Genomic DNA, 19302 nt, shown 5'->3' with positions numbered 1-19302 from the left:
CAGGTGATCTGTTTCAGTCCTTGACTGTCCTCATGGTGAAAATAAGACATCTTGTATCCAATCTAGACTTTCCTTGTTTCAACTTATTCTCATGGCTTTTTGTCCTGTCACAGTGTACCCTGTGGTGAGCGTGACTCCCGGCTGAGCTCCTTGTAGATACAGACAGGCTGCTGTTAAGGTGCTCTCAAAGCCATGTCTTCTCCAGGCTGAATAAGCCCAGCTCTCTGCCTTTCCTCACAGGACAAGCACTCTGGCTCCCTGAGCATCGTGGTGGTTTACTGTGTCCACATTATGGATGTAGTTCTTGTACTGTGGGGCCCAAAATGGGGTGAGTTAGAACATAGCTGGAATAATAAACACTGAGTACAGGTGATAATCAGTTCCTTCATCTACTGGCAAGGCTCTTAATAAAGCCTGGGATGCTGTTGACCTTTCCTGACAAGGCACACTGCTGGCTCATGATCAGCTTGCTGGATGCCAAGACATTTTCCACAGAACAGCCTGAATCATTGCCAGGGCCTCTCAGGTGCAGTGTTTTGTGTTTATTCTGTCTGAATTGACACAGCTCCTGTTGAGTCCATTTCTCCAGCCTGTCTCGGTCCATCTGAATGGCAGGCCTGCCTTTGGATGTGGTCAGTGAACCTCTTCACCCCACTTCTCTTTGGAGTGGTGACTTTGGTAGATAAGCCGGCTGGAACAGTGATGTCATTAGTATTCTTTATATAAAAATCATAATAAAGCAACAGCTTTATTTGCATTACTTCAGCAATTACCTTGTACTGGTGGTGGTCTACTAGATGTTCCAGGTCTTATTCAGATTTCTTGATTATGATCTACTTGGTAATTTCCCATTTCTAAGTGTTTGTTGTTTTTATACTTCGTTTTTTATACCTCATCTTCTATAGCTTCATTAAATCAAAATTCTGTTTTATATGGGAGTCTTGTTAGTTTAGCACTATATATGCTACATGTAGTGCTTCTTTACTCCCAAAGTCAGCATTTCATCTTTCCTCTGAGTACTGGCCATGAACTGTTCCATGCTTACCATTCATTGGAACTGTACTTGTCCTAAACCATCAACAGGGGAAAATCCTTCTGTGTAACAGTAACTCGCCATGCTGCTATGTGATGTGGTCACAAATCTGTAGCTATTTTGCCATTTGACACACTTGCATTTTAGCATTTTCAACAACAGAATTAGTGGAATGGGTATCTTTTTCTTCAGCTAGGCAGTTTTGAGTCCAGCTCTTAGAGCTCTCGTGAATCAGATATGGACTGAGGCAGCTACAGGTTTCAGTGAGTGATATAGTGGGAATACGTGGATAAAAGTCCAAGTTATTTACAAAGCTGCAAATCAAAATTTTCTTGCTTTCAAACCTGGCTTTTACATGAAAATACTGTTTTGACCGTGGGTCTTTTGAATCCATGTTTACAAATGTAAAATTACCCTACCCAGATTTAATTGACTGTTTGTCTTCTGGATGTCATTAGCACCTTGTAGTTCATCAGTTTGTCAGTTCATTTGTGGCTTTGCTTAAGGCCGTCTGTGCAGTGAAATAACAGAATTTCTGGTATCCTTGTTGGATGTCACTATGCAGATTATGGATTTTGTCAGTATTTTTGACCTGTCAACAGGATCAAGGTACAAATGAGGAAACTTGACCATTTTGGAGGGAGGGTAGGGGCACAATGGGAAGTGGCTGCTGGATTTTGATTTGGTTTGGACTTTTTTGCTCCTTCAAAGACTCACTAAACTGTTATCTTGACTGACTGAACAGTGGCTCTCTCCTCTTTCCAGTTAAATGTAGTGGATCATGGATTTGTGCATGATTATGATTCAGTTGCTTTGTTGTATGGTTTGAGTGTTGCAGTGTGACCTGTTTGCTGGCATCACATGAAGTAGAGCATTGCTAACTGTGTATCTGGATGTTTATTTAAAATACTAGTTGCATGTGCAGAATTTTTATATAAAGAGAAAAATATTTTGCTACTTGTGCGAGAAATTCTGACTGAATTAAGTCATTAAATGAAGAGCGTGTAATTAATTAACAATCAAATATAATGCAATTCTTCTTTCTGGCCAAAGAAATTACTGAAAGCGTATGTTAAAACTGACATTTTAAAAGCAAACAATTAAACATAAAACTTCCTTACTGCCCTTGGAATCTTCTAACAAGTGAGCCAAAGGAAATGCCTACCTTATGTTGTCATTGGAACAGCATCTATTTGAGGTTTCCTTAGGCCTCTTTTTTACCCTGCTAACTAAGCTCTGTGTGTGCAGTGAGTCTCTTTTTCGTAGAAAAGTTATTTTTTTCCCAAGAAGTGCTCTGCTTTTGCAGCAGTTTCTGTCTGTGCCTAATATGTTTCTTCTAAAATTCTGATTTTTCTCCAGAGATGTTGATAGACCTAACTTTTTTTAATTCCTGCTTTATACATAAGGAAGAAGCGGTAGAAAATAATACTTAGAATGACCGAGGAAGTCCTTAACAGAGCAAAACTTAGACCCCAGATACCCTAACTGATAGCCATTAAATCATTTAAATCATTCTTTTTCCCTTGTAAGATTTTCTGAAATCTGTGCTATGAAACGATACCATAGCAATGGGGTTGGAGATGTACATATGTTGCTAAGAAACTAAATGATCTGTTCTGGACCAGCCACTGTGATAAAGTGGCTGCCTTAAGTTGCTGCATATGGAAAAGAGCCACTTTAGGTGATGTGCATTTTGCTCCACCGATTTCTGACCTGCAATGCTTGCCTTTGCAGATGGAACATGAGGATTTTGTAATGGAGGGGCATGGCAAGACTCCACCTCCTGGTGAAGAAAACAAACAGTGAGTCACACATTTATTTAAAAAGGGCCTTACCGTAGTAAATGGTGTGAAGCACTCTGGTTTAAATGTGCTGGGAGCATTGATTGGTTGTTTGGTGCTCACCCTTTTGGTTCTTTAAATATCCATATGTAATAGTGGATGGTGGCTGAAAAAAAAGACACAGGATGTTGATTTGCCTTAAATGTAAAAACATAGAAATATGCATCGCAGTTTCAGAATGTTAATCAGAAATGGTTGTAAAAGGGATAACATTCTGGAAGCTTCGCACTGAGGTGGTGAGTTTGTACGTGAAGTTTTTATACAGCTGCTCTTCACTGAAATAATATGAAATATGATAGAACCAGTGCCTTCCTTTTGGTGTGCATGTGGTAGATTGGTCCTCTTTGAAACATGAGCTTTGTTTCTTTAGAATGCATTTTAATAAAGGATCTGAAATTATAAACAAAACACTCAAGGATGAACAATTTAAAATGCTGGTATGCAGTGCTTTAGGGAAAGCAGCTTAATCAGAAAAGAAAAGGACGGATTTTTGTTAGGAAAAGGCTTTTTCATATGACTTCAAACTGAAATCCAGTAAGGATTGGATTTTTCCCTGAGAGTTTGTTTGGATAGGAAGAACAGAGCCTTGTCCTAGAAGTATTGCAGTAATGGTTGTATTCCATGTTCTTTTCATTAGTTAATGTAATGGTGATGCATTTTTGATGCCATAATTAATTTTTTTTCTGACCTGCCTTTTGGAGCAAGCAGTAAGATGATCTTTGAGAAATCCACATCACAGAATTCTTTTCTTCCTTTGCCTAATTTGATGTCTCCTCACAGAAGGAGAAGTTCTTGTTGGTCTGTACTACACTTGTTTGACTTGGGGTAAAGGTCTTCCTTGCCTTCTAGACAAGCTAGCAACTGGAAGTCCTCTGCATCTGTGATAATTAGAAGCCATTTCTGAGGAAGACAAGTTGAGTTCAGCAGAGTTCTAGTGCTGAACATGCACATTCTTTGCATCAGGGAAGCGAGCCAAACTTCTCAAAGTAATTGTTGATATTTCTTTCTATTCAGACTGGGCAACTTACTGTGGTACCAAGAGATACAAAGCTTGTTGAAATAGAAACTTTCAGGAAGTTGCAGAAGAAAAATCAGTGCAGAAATAAAAAATATGAGTTAGAGTCGTGCTCTTCTGAATTGTTTCTTGAGATATGTAGTAGTATAGTGAAATACAGTACTGTAGTGAGTAATATGGGAAATGTTATATTGGATTTGTCATAGCTTTGTGTTTGCTGTCTTACTTCAGGTACAAGTGGATCTAGAATTACTTTACAGTTGACCTGATTTCTAATTAGAGCTTTCCAAGTGGCTTACAACATTATCTCTCTTCCCCAAAACTGTGGTTATTAAAAAGAGAATATGAGATTAGTGATAGGCAGGATTTTAATTTTTTTTAACTAATAAAGTTGTTTTCAGGTGGCATCCGGAATTTTGTCATACGAATCCTGCCATAGGAGTATCATTTCCAATAATGTTTTTAATAATATTTTGATAGAAGTCTAAAGGTGCAATTTTAGTAATGTAACAAAGAGTCGAAGATATGCAACTTGTGGAATAATACTAGCAAAATTCTATTCTATCACTTGAAACTTTTTCTACCCACAGTCTCAAATTTTCAAGTAACAAAATTGTCTGCCTTGATAGAGTTTACCTCTAGGTATAAGAAAAGGAAAATCTGAAGTAACCGCTTTGTATTAGCACTTGCTTGCATTAGGGATTAGGTTGGATATCCTGGACTGGGTCTTGCAAAGAACAGCAGAGAGGAACTGGAGCATCTTGCAGAGGAGAAGCTGAGAAAGCTGTGACTGTTCAGCCTTGTGATGAGAAGACTTGGGGGAGAATCTTATTATCCATTTGTAGAGATATCTGATGAGAGGACTAGGGAAGACAGATGAATTCTTTACTGTGGTGCCTGGTGGAGAGGCAAGAGGCAATTGGCATGAACTGAAATACAGGAAACTCCACTCAAACATAAGGAAAAAATACTCTTTTTTTAGACCTCTGGAACAGGTTACTCAGAAAAGTTGTACTTTCATAATCCTTTAAGATACTCAAAACTCAGGTGGACACAACCCCAATCCTGCTTCAAGCCTGCTCTAGTTAACCATGCTTTGAACAAAGGGGTGGGATTCATGATCTCAGTGATCCCTTCCATCTGCAATGATTCTGTGGTTTGGTGTACCTGGGTCTACTGTTGTCCTCCTAGTTAGTTTGAAATAAAACTGGAGCTTGTTAGTAAAAAGTAGATTCTAAGTTTGAATGTAGTCAGATGTTCTTAACAGAAATAGCTGCAGTGCTGAAGATGCTTCCTTCCCTTTCCAGCTGTCATTACACTTCCTAGAATTTACTGCCTCTACAGCTATGCAGATGGAATTTTTTTTTGACTGCTTCTAGTTTACTTTCCTGAAAAGTTGGCCATGTTAATTTAATTGCCTTTCATTAAGCAGCCTGATCTGGGTAACTTTGTAGGGATAGTTGACGAAGGAAGTGTTCTGAAGATACAGTTTCAGCAACTGACCTGCAAGAGCAGTCTGTAAGTGTTAACCTCCTAGGAAAGCCCTGCAAATGTCTTGATATTTATCTGCATTCCAAAGGACTCAAAGTTTGAATGGACAATGAAAGAACAGAAGTAAAAAGATACTTCGGAGAGACTTTCAATGGATGCAACAGTTTTTAGCTAGCACCAGTTTCATGTGAAATCTCTTTTACTGGAGTACAGCTTCATAATGGAATACAAGGAACCAGCATCCACAGATGGCTTCTGACACTTTATGCAGTAGTTTATTTCAACTAAGTTTCAATCAGGGATGAAAGCTTGGCATGTCAAGAGTGCCTTCTAGTAATAAAAACACACACACACACACAAACACACGCACAGACTACCCCCCTGAAACAACAAACAACCCTCCTTCAATCTTCTGAGCATTTCTTTTGCTGTACCGAACAGTTGTTTTGGACAGACTTACTGTACTAAAGTTACAGTGTTTTAAGATTTTTGAGCTGTAGGTGATACCTGAGAACTGCCATCTGCTGCTGTCTGCTTTGTGGGAAGGAATTACCTGGTTAGACTGTATACAAGGTTTTCAGAAATCTTCAATAGATCATTTAAAACATAAATATAATTTATTTCAGTTGAAGCTAATTATGAAGAAGTTACCCATGCAAAATCCTTAGTACAGGTGAGTTACTGAATGGGCACACTCATCTCAAGTCCTGTGAAAGATTTGCAGTTTATGCACAGTGCCCATGTCACAAAGCTGTCAGAGTTGTGCAGCAGCAATGGCTGCCTCTTACTCTAAAACCTGCACTTCAAGAGAAGTGAGTCTGCCTGGACTGCTGGAGCTGATCGTGGCCATCTCAGACCATGCTTCTTCTCCAGCAGAGGGCCAGTGGGCTCCTTGAGAAATTGTTACTTCTCATTTTGTAAGTACTCTGTTAACTTCTCCCTCCTTCTCGCTCTCTGGCCTGGGATATGTTTGTTACACTTGGTCACGTTATTTTGTTGTGTGGCTACTGTGGTTTGGTAAGAAACCCCTTTCCCTTCCTCCCAAAGCAAAGTTTGGAGAAAGATCAGTACGCTTAATTACAGGTGAACATTTTGTTGGAGGTGTTCTCTCATATTTTCATCCATTATGAGGAGGTTGAGCTGAATTGGCACACTTGAGAAGTAAACATTATCTCTCCCCCCCAATACTTATATTTTACATGGCAGTAGCTTACTGCGCCCTTATCAGCGTCATAGGGGTTTTACTTTTTCACTGCTGGAGCAAAGATTAGGAGGCAAATTTGATCCAGAAACATCTTTTTTTCAAAACAGTCAAACTTCTGTTGATGAGCGCAGAGCAGCTTTTCTTTGTACCTTTTTGGGGGCAGGAAAAAGAATTCTGCTCAAGTCCTTAAATTGGGGGTGGGCTCCTAGCTCTAGGAGTATTAATTAGCAACTCTGCCTGTGCTAATAAATTATCGCCTCCTGTCACAACCAGAAATTTATGCACCCTAATCTGTGAGTGAAAGGGATTGGGTAATGAAAAACTACTCCTTTTTTATAAGAAAAATGTAAATGTTTTACTATTCCTGACTGGAATAGAGAGGTCTGTTCCACAGTAGCTATTCAGACAAAAAGTGAGCCAAGTTCATACTCGGGTTTAGTAGCAAGATAAGCCAAGCTGTTACTGCTGTCTGAAGTAACTGAGCTGGCTATTCCCCACCTGCTGTTTTGCAGTCATGGGAGAGAAAAGTCTTCAACTATCTTGGCAATTTGTGCATCTGGAAGTGATTCATGTTGTAAGAAAAATAGCAACACAAGATAATTTTTGTAATTTAGAAAGTGTCATTGGGTAGGCTTTTCCCTAGCTTGATAGTTTAATGTAGAGATTTTGAGGCAAGATATTTTAATGAGACCCTCAAAAATTTCAGTAACACCAGGATGAGATTGGAACCAGTGAGCATCCCAAAATCATTTTAAATTTGGTAATAGTATCTTACATTTTATGTTGACATTTCAGCAGGAACATTCAATGTCTTCCTGAATTTGTGTGACACTACAGTTGAAAGAAATTAGTATCTAAAATAGCTTAAGCTGGACAACAAAGTTATTTAAAATAATTTAAAATGGAAAGGACCTCTGAAAGTCATCTTGTCCAATCCCATGTGCAAAGAAGGGCCAGATTTGAAGGTTAGATCTAACAGGCTTCTCAGAATTATTCTAGAGCCTTTCTGGACAATCTATTGCAATGTTGATCACCCTCACAGTGAACAAAATTTCCTAATATTCAGTAAGAATTTATGTCCATTGCCTACCATGCATGTGCATTTGAAAGTCTGGCTCAGTCTTCATTAAAACTTACTTCTATATCTGCTTACACAGCAGAATAACTCCCTCCTCTCCCTGGTTTAATTGTGTCATGTTAAAATTAAGCAAAATCAAGAAGCCAGTTAACAGGCCAGTCTTTATTTTCAGCAGCCTGCTGATACAGGGTGCACATGTAACATCACTGCCACAGTGGCATAAAGGGACCAGTCTTGTTCTTTCGTAGTGTTTCTGAAAACTGTAAAAAGGCTGCAGTGGTATATCCTGAAGTTGTCTGATTTGGTTGGTGAGAATGAGGGACATTGTTACAAAGTACTGCAGTCTCCAAATCCTAATTCAGGTTATCAACTCAGATTTGAGCACCTAAATTTGGGTATCACCCCAAATTCTACTGAACTCGTGGCAAGTTATTTCTTGAGTTATGTTCAAGAATGATATCAAGGCACAGCTATTTTTTCATTGCTTCAAAGTGTGTGTAGAATAAGTAGCCCATTAGAGATATGTTCCAAACATTTAAGTCCTCTGCCCAACATCCTAACGAGCCACCACAGAGACACGGGCTGTGTGTCTGTAGTGTCCATGCCAGACGCTTCTGTCACAGGGTGTTGCAGGTCTGTTAGCTGGCAGAATGTGCTTCAGACCCAGTGATAGGCTCAGGCACTGGCACGTGAGTAGAAGACTTGTAGCTTTGAAGCTGTATTTTTCTGTTATGCCCTTCGAGATTTGATAGGATATTTAAGGGTGCAAGATCATTAGACTAACGTTTAAGATGAAAACTGGTCCAACTAAGGATTAAGGAGTGTTTTCATCACTGTCATAGTGTGCAGGTATTTTCATTCCATACAGTGCAGTGAGCAGCAGGACAAGTTTGCATTTGAAGGGAAGTCTACCTGTGTGTTTTAAGGGGGCCCTGAGGGAATAGAGAAAAGAATTGCCCTTTGTTGTGCAACTGAGTGGGTAGAAATGGATGAGACAGCAGTGAAATCTATCTGTAGAGGCACCTGTGTTTTAGCCATGAGTGGTAAGTCAATAATGTTGTTAAAGCTAACTTGCACCCTTACACTGAAGTACTTCTGATCAATATGCAGAATTTACACTTGAGCACTTTAAAATGCCAAAAGTTCCATCAGTTGTCTTCTATGTTTTACCAGTTCAACGTTATACTTAAATATTTTGAAATTTTTGTACTTAAAATTACAACTATTACCCACAGGAAAGCTCTCTTCTGAGTATTTTAAGCAAAAATATTTTAAAATTCGAAAGTTCACTTCTGCAAGTTAGTCTTGAAAATGTTTGTTTTCAATTGTCAATTCCTGAGTTTTAGGATTCCCCATTTCAGGTCCTCAGTGATTATCCCACTTACTATCACAATGTGTTTAGCCTACACTGCTGCTGAACATTGTGAGAGGAAAATATTTTGGACACTGTACATTCTAAGCGTGAATACTTTGGCACTTCTATTCCTTAAGATTTTACACTGCTCTCTTCCAGATGTCCTGTGGTAAGAACAGGCTAGTTTGTTTGGGTTCCCCTCGCCCCACCAGGATCTGTATTTGTCCTGCATAGGACATGCACAGAGATTGCTTCTGAATTTGCAGTCTCATCTGATCAAGAGACTGCTTTCCATGTCTTGCAAAGCAAGAGAAAATACATTTTCCATCCCAGCTCGCTTGATTTATAAATACGATACTGCAGAATACCCAGAGTAGGCAGTAGGCACATACTATCCTTGATACCATCACTTTCTGTAGTTATTACAGTTAGTAGTAATTCTGATTGCTAGTAGAACAGAGAGTATCTTGATTTACCACTCTGGTAGTTTACTGTATTTTGAAGGGGAGAGCATTTGCATACTGATCAAGTACCTGAAATCCCAGAGCCCCTGTATCTTAGGCACCCCTCCACCCCTGTCCTCCAGTCCCTTTCCAGGAAGTAAACTATTTACTGGACACTCCATTGACATCTCAGGTTCATTGTCCAATAAGACTTTTTTTTTTTTTTTTTTTTTTTAAGGTTTGATTGATTGATTAGTAGCTATTCCTTTTTTCTCTCTCCCAAAGTTGCCAACTTCCTCAGGACATGCCTGAGGTAACTGCCCTTTGATGTATTATTCATATGGATGGCTGAACATTACGCTCTTTTCAGCATTTCATTGCTATTTAGATGGCAGCTCTTAGACACACATCTATCGTGGGAGAGAGATAACAGACTTGAAGAACAGCAAGCATAATTGTTTAAGGTAGTGTTGGACTTGGCAGTGCTGGGTTTATGGTTGGACTTGATGGTCTTGAAGGTCTTTTCCAACCTAAAACAATTCTGTGATTCTGTAAGGGCTGTTAAGAATTTTGAGCCCTATCTAAATTAACATTTTGTCTATGTTCTTAATGTAAAAATGTATTTTAATTTAGACAAATTTCTGTGGTATCTACACCAAGTTAGTGCCACATCTTGATTTGAAAGAATTTACATTTTGGATTGTTAGCACAAGTCAGTGGCATCATAAATGTGTACAAATTACAGTCCTAAACCTTTTCTTTTTCCTTTTGTATCCAATTTGAGATGCTCAGTGCTTTTTTCTCTGCTTCATTCTCTCCAAAGAATAAACACATTAATCAAGTATTTGGTATTTTTTGTATGTACACCCAGATCAATAGTTAAATCTTCCTTTCGAGGAGATGAAGGAGGGAAAGAAAAAAAAACAACTCCAGTGATTTTATATTAGAGTTTGTGCTCTTTTTGTTTCCTTTTTGCAGAAGATAGAAATTTTGATGAACATCCGCTATGGCTTAGATGTACCAGAGGTTAAAGGATAGAAAGGTCTTGGTTCTAAGATGCAGATCCTATTTAGACCCTTCATGGAGTGACCAGTGTTGGTTAAAGGGGGGGGGGGGAAGGAAAAACAGCAAACTTTTTATTTCATGCAGAAGATATGACTTACTTTGTATGACTAAAAATACTATACTCTGTGGTTGACATGGTATGAATTAAAAACTTGTTTACAGAGATATTCTGGAGCTCTTAAGCTGCGTTGCTCCCCTGGTCTGCTGTGATCTGGAGAGCTGGCATGGTTTCTTTTACTCCTACCTAAATAGATGGAATTTGCTGAACTCTTTGCCCTTTGTTAAAGTTGTTCATATTTGGGAGCTGTACTGTTTTTAGGTTACTGCATGCATTTGAATATTTGTGACAGCTACAGCTTGTAGAATTTTCTGCCTGGATAGCCAGCTGTTCCTTTCCTGACATTTCAAACTTAAGGACTTGTACATGAAGGCAAATTACTCAGGGAAGATGTTCTAGTCACTTGGAAAGATCAAATTACAGATTTTTGCAGCAGTAAATAATGCTTTTACTAGAAAAATGAGTTAAATTAGGGAAATCTCCTACAGTAATCCACTGAATATGCATTCTTTTTGTATTCTACTTTTACTTTGTGTTTTTTTGTTTGCTTTGGGCTGGCTTGCTTTTATTATTATTATTTAACTTAGCATATTATGGTTCCTTTAATGAGAACAAAGGAAAATGGGTTGGTGCCAGCTCCAACCAAGATGCCAGAAATTCCTTTGCTCAAGAGGTTTCCGGCCCAGTGATTGAACTCCCTATGCTAAAACTAAAGACCAGAAAAATTTATAAAGAGGTACTGGGCTATGTCACCATAAATAAATTAAAATATAAAACTTTAAAAAAATCTTAAGTGCAGTATAGCTTCCTTTTAGGTATGTATGTGTGTCAAGACTGAACTAGAATAAGATTTTTGGTCCAAAAATCTTCCTTGTCTGTTGTGAGACCTCCCAAAAGTATTTGTAAGAAATCTGGTTGGAGTAGAGTATGCTGACTTTCAGCAGAAGCATGTCTCCACGCACCATATAAAGAAGGGGTCCTGTTTTAGTAAAATGAAAGATAAGTTTCTTGTTAAATAGTCTAACCTGATCAGATGAAAAAGCTGGCTGCTATTGTAAAATATTTAAAGCTCCAAGGTTTAAACAGGGGGAAGGAAGGATTTGACCAGTGAAATGATTACTCTTTTTGAAATTCATAGTAACAGCTATGGTTGATGGAAAGTCAGTTGAATCGATCATGTAACTTGTATGGTAATTATTATGCTGTAAATAATAATTAGAAAGCAACCACTTGCTGTATTTATAGGTAGAATCACATACTATACCATTTCCCTGAACATCTATTTGTTTGAAAGATGCCTGCAAGTGTTCAAGGCCAGGCTGGATGGGGCTTTGAGCAAGCAGGTCTAGTGGAAGGTGTGCCTGCCTGTGGCAGGGGGTTTGGAATAAGACAATCTCTAAAGGTCCCTCCCAGCCCAAACGATTCTGTGATTCTTTTTTCATTGTCATAGAATTGCATAAAATGGATAAATGTCTCCCATTTCATTGATATTTTGGCAGTTTATAGGATTTTAGGAACTGAAGAGGAAGCCCTGTTAGGATAGGATTATAGCCTTCAAAATCAGGATGCTTCTGAGATGATAGTAAGGAGCAGGTTAAAGAAATTCCAAGAATAAATTCCCTTAAGCATGTTATGTTACTGGACAGTACTTGTTTAATTTCCAAGAATATGGATATAAAAACTCAGCATTTAGATGTGGACTTGATTGAATGGGAGATGATGTTTGGGGTCAGTTCTTCAGTTCTGAGAGTAGTTAAGTCTCATGCAATGGCTTTTCATGTCTGTATCTTTCCCAAATAAGTTTGGAGTCTCTTGTCCAGTTTTGGTCAAGTGAGGCAGAGAAGTAAGAAACTATAATATAGTTATAATTACCAATATAATAAATTTCAATAACTGCCTGGAGGAAAGACCAACGTTAATTTCCCCACTAATGGGACAAAACAAATTATTATCTGTTCTGGTTATGTCTTTTAACAGCTAATCATCATGTGTTTTGGGATTAGCTACAGCATATGCTAGGTTTTTGCCCAGTCTGGAAGAGGTGAAAAAAAGTTATGGGAAGAGATCTGCATAGGGCTCAATATACTGTTAGAACCTTGGCATGAAAGGAGAACTCGCTGTGCAGGAAGCTGGGATTAGTGTGGAAAGTAGAGGTTCAGTGATGTGTGATAGAGATTCGTAGGAAATGAGCTTTCAGTTCTGTTGTTCACTGAACAACTTTGTTAAAAGGCAGCTTGAAAGCTTGCTTTCTCCAGTTTGGAAAGGGCATTTGGGGAATTGAAGAAGTGGAGGGAGGCATAGGGAAAGACTATTTATAGGCTGAACAGTGAGGGGAAAAGTATTGTGGCAGATTGAAAAAAAAATTAGGTGGAAAGATAGGTGTTTGCAAAGCTTGTTGAATGAAGTTTTCCTTCTAACTCTTTATCTTCGTCCGAGCTGTTCATTAATGTATAGTGTCAGAATTTTGACTTGGCCTTGAAATCATGTATCATTCTGAAACTTCATATGCTGTTAAAAGTTTTCAGGCCTTGAACTCTTTCTTTTGTCCTTGGAAAACTATGAATGAGGTCTGAGCTTTAGTATGGCTACAAAGCAGTGTTGCAATATAAGTTTTGAATAACAGTAATAATAATAATAATAATTCCTGAAATGTGTTGATAGGTGCCTTTGTGTAGGGATGCAAAAGCTGTTGTAACCTTTTCAGAAACCAAGCAGGCTTTTCTTTTGTCAGATGCTTTTCGTCATGATATTTTTCCCTGAAGAAAAATTATACTTTTGGTTGCTATAGTTAAAAACTCCTGCCAGCTCTGTTTTCAAAATTCTGCAGCATAACATCTTACTCTTCACTAAGTGTAAATGAGAAGGACCTCAAAACAAACCCTGTTTTTCCTTAGGAGTGAGTATTTTGTCCTTGAGAAATGTTTGAACACTTGAAGGTTTTGCACTCCTACAGAAAGAGAGGTCATTGCTATTGTACAATGGGTTATGTGAAATTGCTGTGAAGACTTGAAAAAAGTAGTATGTTGGTACAGCCAGATTTAGCTATCATCTTCAATTTTCAGAAGTGCTGGGCATTCTGCATCTGTCTGTTCAGAGAAAATAGCTTAAAAGTGATTTCAACTATCCATTATCCAGGACCAAGACACCTGGATCAAGTTCTGAGCTGTTACCAAGTGTAGGAAGCAAGATGCTTTGACCTCCTGGTTTTAACCGTAATGGTTTTTAATTGTTTCATGATAAATCATACGGCAGTTTTTAGAGCACACATGGAATATTGAAGACTTTATTCTCTGCCTTAATTTAAGGAGTTTTCTGCTGCTGCTTTACTATTGGAAATCGTGCAACTATGCAGTGTAGTTCTTGTATACATGTCCCTACCCTGAGTTATGCTTTTAGCTTGAGCTCAGAAAAGACAGGCGCTTTTCTTATCCCTCTTAACTTGAAGACATATGCTCGGTAGGGTTGTAGTTCAGGTCAGTTGGACTACTGGTGACTCGTTGGGGAAGTGGGGAGTGTTCTGCCTCTAACTATCCTGGATCTGTTACTGCACTTCACTTCTGGGGTTGGGAGACGGAGATCTAGGGAAATCTAACTGATGAACTGCAGTAGGATAGAGGGCGTGTAGGCTTCAGTTCGCTTTGGCAATAAAATCTGCCTTTTTTCCTCTAATACTCCAGGAAGCAAATTCTTCTCCATCAGGAGAAAGGACAGTTGGTGACAAGGCATTTATTCTATGAGACACTTGTTGATATTTGAGGTTTCTGCTGAAGAGTTGTGTTAGGAGGAGATGAACTGACTTTTCAATTTCATAGTATCAGCTATGAAGAACTTTCTAAGGGGGAAAATAAGTCTTAAATTTATTGACATATATGTATAGGCAATGTAGAAAGCCAAGTGGGTTGAGTCCAGTGTTGGGATGATGAGCTTTCAAAGTAAGTAAAATACAGCATCAAACTGTAGGACTTTGAGCCCAAACAAAAGGCCAGCTCATGAGACAGGGAGTTTTCCATATGGACTGGATGAACTCAAATCCTTTTAAAACTGAGCAAAGATCTACTGATCAGACAGACAGGGCCTCCTTTTTGAGATGACAGCTGGAGAGTAGCATTGATAACTGTCCTAGTGGACAGTGGAACATGCCTGTGTATATAATGTTCAAGCCTAATTGCTTGATTCGTATCAAAAGGTCATTGGAAAGGATGAACTGTCATTAGAACCACAGTGCAGCTTAATATGAATTAAAAAACCCCACTCCTCTCCTGTCTCAGTTGAGATACCAGCACAGGGAATCCATGATTGTAAGCATCTCTTCTAATGTGCACGTGTATGTCTGCTCATACTGGATACTGTCCTCATAGGAGCACTGTGAAGCTTCATTAAAGATTTTTAAAGTGTTTTATGATCCTCAGGTGGAAGGAGCTTAGCAATGAAGTGTTTGTAATCAGATAAGTTAGGAGCACATAACAGGGATATAACCTGTTAACACCAGCTATTACAGTGCTGTTAGCCTCAGAATGCTTAATGGTTAGGTTTTTGAAATCCAATTGCGCTCTGAGAAGGGATGTGTAGATTTTGTATATGCCGTGTATTTTTATGCTCTAGTTCATTGTTTTCTTAACTACTGTGCTGCATTACAAACAGAAAAACAAAACCAAAACCCAACCAAACGAAACCTAACAACCCTCCCCTAATCAAAATTAAAAAAAAAAAAAAAAAAAATTCCTTTGCCATCTTAATCAGTAGGCCAACAAGAATGGGTAAAGAATGGATAACTCAGTTGTTAGCTTAGTTGACAAAAATCAATTAAAGCTACAGTTATTTAAGAATTACCATACTGGCCCCTTAATACATTTTGTTCACTGATTATTTGCTTGTTTTCTGATTAAAAAAGCTTTGTCAGTAGAACATTGACAGGGTGAAATTTTATAGCAGCAATTTACACTTGGGTACACAGCAACTTGAGTGCTTTTTTTTCTGAAAGTCATCACAGTATTATCAACTCCTTGAAGTAAAAGCTTCCAAGACTTCAGAATGGAGACTTGGCAAGCTCTGATGAAGTTAAGAGGATTTATAAGTCTCAGTAAAACAATTTGGCTTTTGAGAGAGAATAAAATTATCTGTAGCTTAGTGCACACTGTCATATTTGGTGAACATGTATAGAACATGTAGCTGGAAGAAAGTGTATTTTTTTCAGAAAGGAGATAGCTGTTTCATAGATATGCATATAAATTTGCTTTTATGAAATTTTGTGTCAATCATATGCCTAGCAGTTGGTTTGGATTTTGTCATTAGGGATTCAGAGCAATTGTGGTGTTCTCTTTGGGTCTTGCCACAAGTAAGATGTGCCCTGTGTTTTCACCATGTCTTAAATTGCTGTGTTTGGATTAGCCCAACCACAAAACACTCCCAATCTGCTACATCCAGCGGGCCAATTCTTTGCTCTGGTTTAGACAGGGCAACCTGAGTAGTTAGCACCCAGCTGCTTTTATGTCATTAATTACCCGTAAATGCTATTGCCAGTTTGGTGAGCCTGCAGAGAGATAGATGTTTACAGTGCATGCTGTAGTCCTGTTGAAGAAATCTCCTCTTTGGGAGAATCCCCATTTGAGTTTCTGTACCTTAACGTGAGGAGGGTACTAGGAGCAAAACGTGTCAAAACCTCAGCCATATTAGCCTTTCATGGCCTCCCGATGAGTTTTTGTAATGTTTAGCCAATGGCTTACGTAGTGTAATATATACTAATGATTTTTAATCTCTTTCATAAGATGTGCAGCGTCTGCTCCCCTCAAGTTAATTCCTATGGAGCACCTTACCATGACTTTACAAGTTAGTTTCGTTCCATGGTGGTGTCACAAAGGAATGATTTAGTTTGCTTAAAGAATTGCTGTCAAAGATATTGGCAAAAGCACCAGACCTGACAGAGCTTATGAAATGTTTGGACAATGCTCTCGGGCACATGGTGGTATGATTCTTGGGGCTGTCTTGTGCAGGCAGGGCCAGGAGCTGGACTTTGATGATCCTTGTGGGTCCCTTCCATCTTGGAACATTCTGTTGTTCTATAATTATTGGTTAAAGCAGGTTTTCATATAAATTTGTGAAGGCACAATTTAGCGGAGTTTGATGACGAGGTTCCTTCTATTGCTTACTACATGAATGAAGCATACAAAGGGAAATCAGATCATAATCAATTTGAAGAACTTTGTGCAGAGACAGGATATGAAAAGATAAGAGTGCAAAAGGTGAGGGAGACCTTCCTGTTAAATCACGAGGTTGAGAGTAGACCAGCTTTCCAAACTTAACCTCACACTTGATCAGTGGTTTTATGTCTAAAGGATTTCAGAGCACTTAGTTATTGACTAATTTTACACTTACAGAATGATTCAGTAGAAGTTAGTATAAGCCAGCAGCAATGTAACTATAGATTTGAGATGGCAGTATTCATACTACACTTCCTGTAGGGTATTTAAAGCAATTACATCTGCCCCCCCGTGTACAAAGGTGTACCTATTAAAAATTCCTCTCAAGTTGAGGTGGGTTTGGGCTTTTTTATTTTCTACATAGTTACATTGCAAAACTACATTGCAAAACTGTACAGAATTAAAAACTTGTATATTTTAAGGGTTTGATCATGAGGGTGCTCCTGAGATCTTCCCGAGCAAGCTGCTGTCAATTCTCTCACCTGGCATAGTTCCATTACACAGTCAGCTCCAGCAATTCTTACCTGTGTGGCACTGACTCAGGAGCAAGTCTCCTCACGGCAGGATCATACCTGCATCACCATATACTGTTTCTGCACTGTGTTCCTTACTGTTTCTGCACAATCAAAGTAACGTCTGGAAACATCCTTCGGATTTGTGTTATGTTACGAGGTGCTGGGATTCTCTGTTTCAACTGTTGGAGCGTTTATCTGTGGAAATTGTGGGAAGAGGCTGTGGCGGTGCCTGCCTAATGGCCGAGTTGCAGCCTGAGACTTGAAGCAGCCAAGGCAGCAGCAGAGCCCCAGTTTGCTCTGCTGTCCTGCCAGTGTTCTGTCTCTGCACCTGGATCTCAGGTTTATGTGTGCACATCCTGCAGGCACAGTCCGGTTACAGCCTGGATTAACTCTGGTCTGAGGAGGAACCTCTTGTCCTTGAGTGAGGATGGGGTGATGCTTAAAATGGGGGTTCCTCTCCAGGAAGGCGCTGGAGTCTGTGTTCCCGATGGGACTTAATATTCACCATTCACCGTTTGTGGGCTCCGTAGCCCTAATGTGGAATTAGTAAAACTGGCTGCTGGCTTTTTTAGCCGGTTCTAAAGAGAGAAGCTCCAGCTGGGCTGCTCTCCATACTGTCACGGCTCACCCACTGCACCCGGTCTGTGCAGGGCCCTTGCCCGGTGAGGGCGGGGAGCCGGGATCCCGCCAGGGCGGGCGGCTCGGCGCGGGGAGCGGTGCCTTTAAGGCGGGCAGTGGGCCGGGCCCGGGCCGTGAGTGACAGCCCGCCCCGAGTCACATGAGCCGCCTCTATTTGAAGGTCACAAAAAGCTGCTTCCTTTAGAGAGAGCAAGAGGGAGCGAGAGGGAGGGAGCGAGAGGAGAGAGCGAGGGAGTTCAAGCCAAAATGGCCGACAGAGTCTCTGCTGGTTTCTGAACGTTTGAAATAGAAAGAGAAAAAAATAACAAAAAAAAACCCACAAAAAAAAAGCAAACCCATTTTTGGATCTTTTTTTTTCATTTCCATTTCTACCTTGTATGCCTCAACTCGCTGGATTTAAGCACTGCTGCACTTTATGAGGTTAGTGGTACGTTTATATTTTATTGTTTTTACCTATCGGTAGATTTTTTTAAGAGCCTGAGCTGACCGTTTCCATCCGTGGTTTTGCAGGGTTGCCTTTTCTAGCACAAAGACTTGGTTCAGGTGTTGTCTGCTTGTACGTGTACGGCACTTTTAGTGGATTTTTGGGGCTTTTTAGAAGGAGCTCTCTGTAGAAGTGTGGTGTGGATTTGGAAGATATTTGTAATTTAAAACGCCTAGGCAAATTACGGAAGATTGATTGTATTTTCCAAGCCGGTGAAGTACAAGATAGTGCTGAAAATCTTGTTTTATTTAAATAGAGGCTTTTTAAGCAGCGATTCCTTCCCCACAGCACCCGGAGCTCTTAAATCTGCTGCAAAAATTTGCATGCATAAAACCGGGCTCGCATTCTTTCTGCTGCTGGGGACGGGCTGAGGGAGCGCTCCCGCCGGGCCGTCCTTCCCCGGGCGAAGGGAGCCGACAGCCCGGCCCCACCTCCAGCCCCCGGGGAGCGGGCCGGGGGTCCCGGGGCGGCGGGGCCCCTGCGCGGGCCCGGCGGGGGCTGCCGACCCATCCACGGTGCGGGCAGGTATTCAGGAATGTGCGCCTGCCAGTGCGGGATGCTGGGCGCTACCCGTGTTTTGTGTTCTCCGCAAAACGAGCGTTCGCCTGCATGTTAGTAAATGTCGGTAAAAAAGCTGTGTTTTCTCGCCTCCCCCCCTCTCCCCTCCCCCCCCTCACCCTTCTGTGTTACTAAAAATTTAAATCCAAGTTATTTTTGCAACTCCCTCCAGAACCAAGCAGAAAATTAAAGGGAAATAGCTGGAGCTTGCTTTCTGAGAACAGGCCCCTCCTCCTGCATTGTAAGAGTGTGATGTAATGCTCCTTTCTGTGAGGTTAAATGAAAAAATTTCTGTGGTGTTATACACGGTTCTTCACCCCTTCCTCA

The 19302-nt window shown here is 40.0% G+C and overlaps 1 protein-coding gene across 10 annotated transcripts in view; it reads left to right on the top strand.

The window, feature by feature from the left end:
- Positions 1–19302, top strand: part of TNRC6B (trinucleotide repeat containing adaptor 6B) — a 140269-nt gene that overhangs the window by 36234 nt on the left and 84733 nt on the right. For 6 of the 10 annotated variants that reach the window (XM_050325262.1, XM_050325271.1, XM_050325268.1 and 3 more), the window contains exon 4: positions 2768–2835. The exons of 2 other annotated variants lie outside the window; for them this stretch is intronic. In XM_050325262.1, coding sequence (XP_050181219.1) covers positions 2768–2835 — 68 coding nt within the window. Of the gene's footprint in view, positions 1–2767; positions 2836–18126; positions 18361–19302 lie in introns of those variants that run through there. 2 more of the 10 variants (XM_050325265.1, XM_050325266.1) reach the window with 2 other exon arrangements.

The sequence above is a fragment of the Myiozetetes cayanensis genome, unplaced genomic scaffold (assembly GCF_022539395.1).
Source record: "Myiozetetes cayanensis isolate MyiCay16 unplaced genomic scaffold, myiCay2020 scf3, whole genome shotgun sequence".
Taxonomy (NCBI): domain Eukaryota; kingdom Metazoa; phylum Chordata; class Aves; order Passeriformes; family Tyrannidae; genus Myiozetetes; species Myiozetetes cayanensis.
Note: the sequence above shows the minus strand (reverse complement) of the source record. Positions and strands in the feature narration are given on the sequence as shown.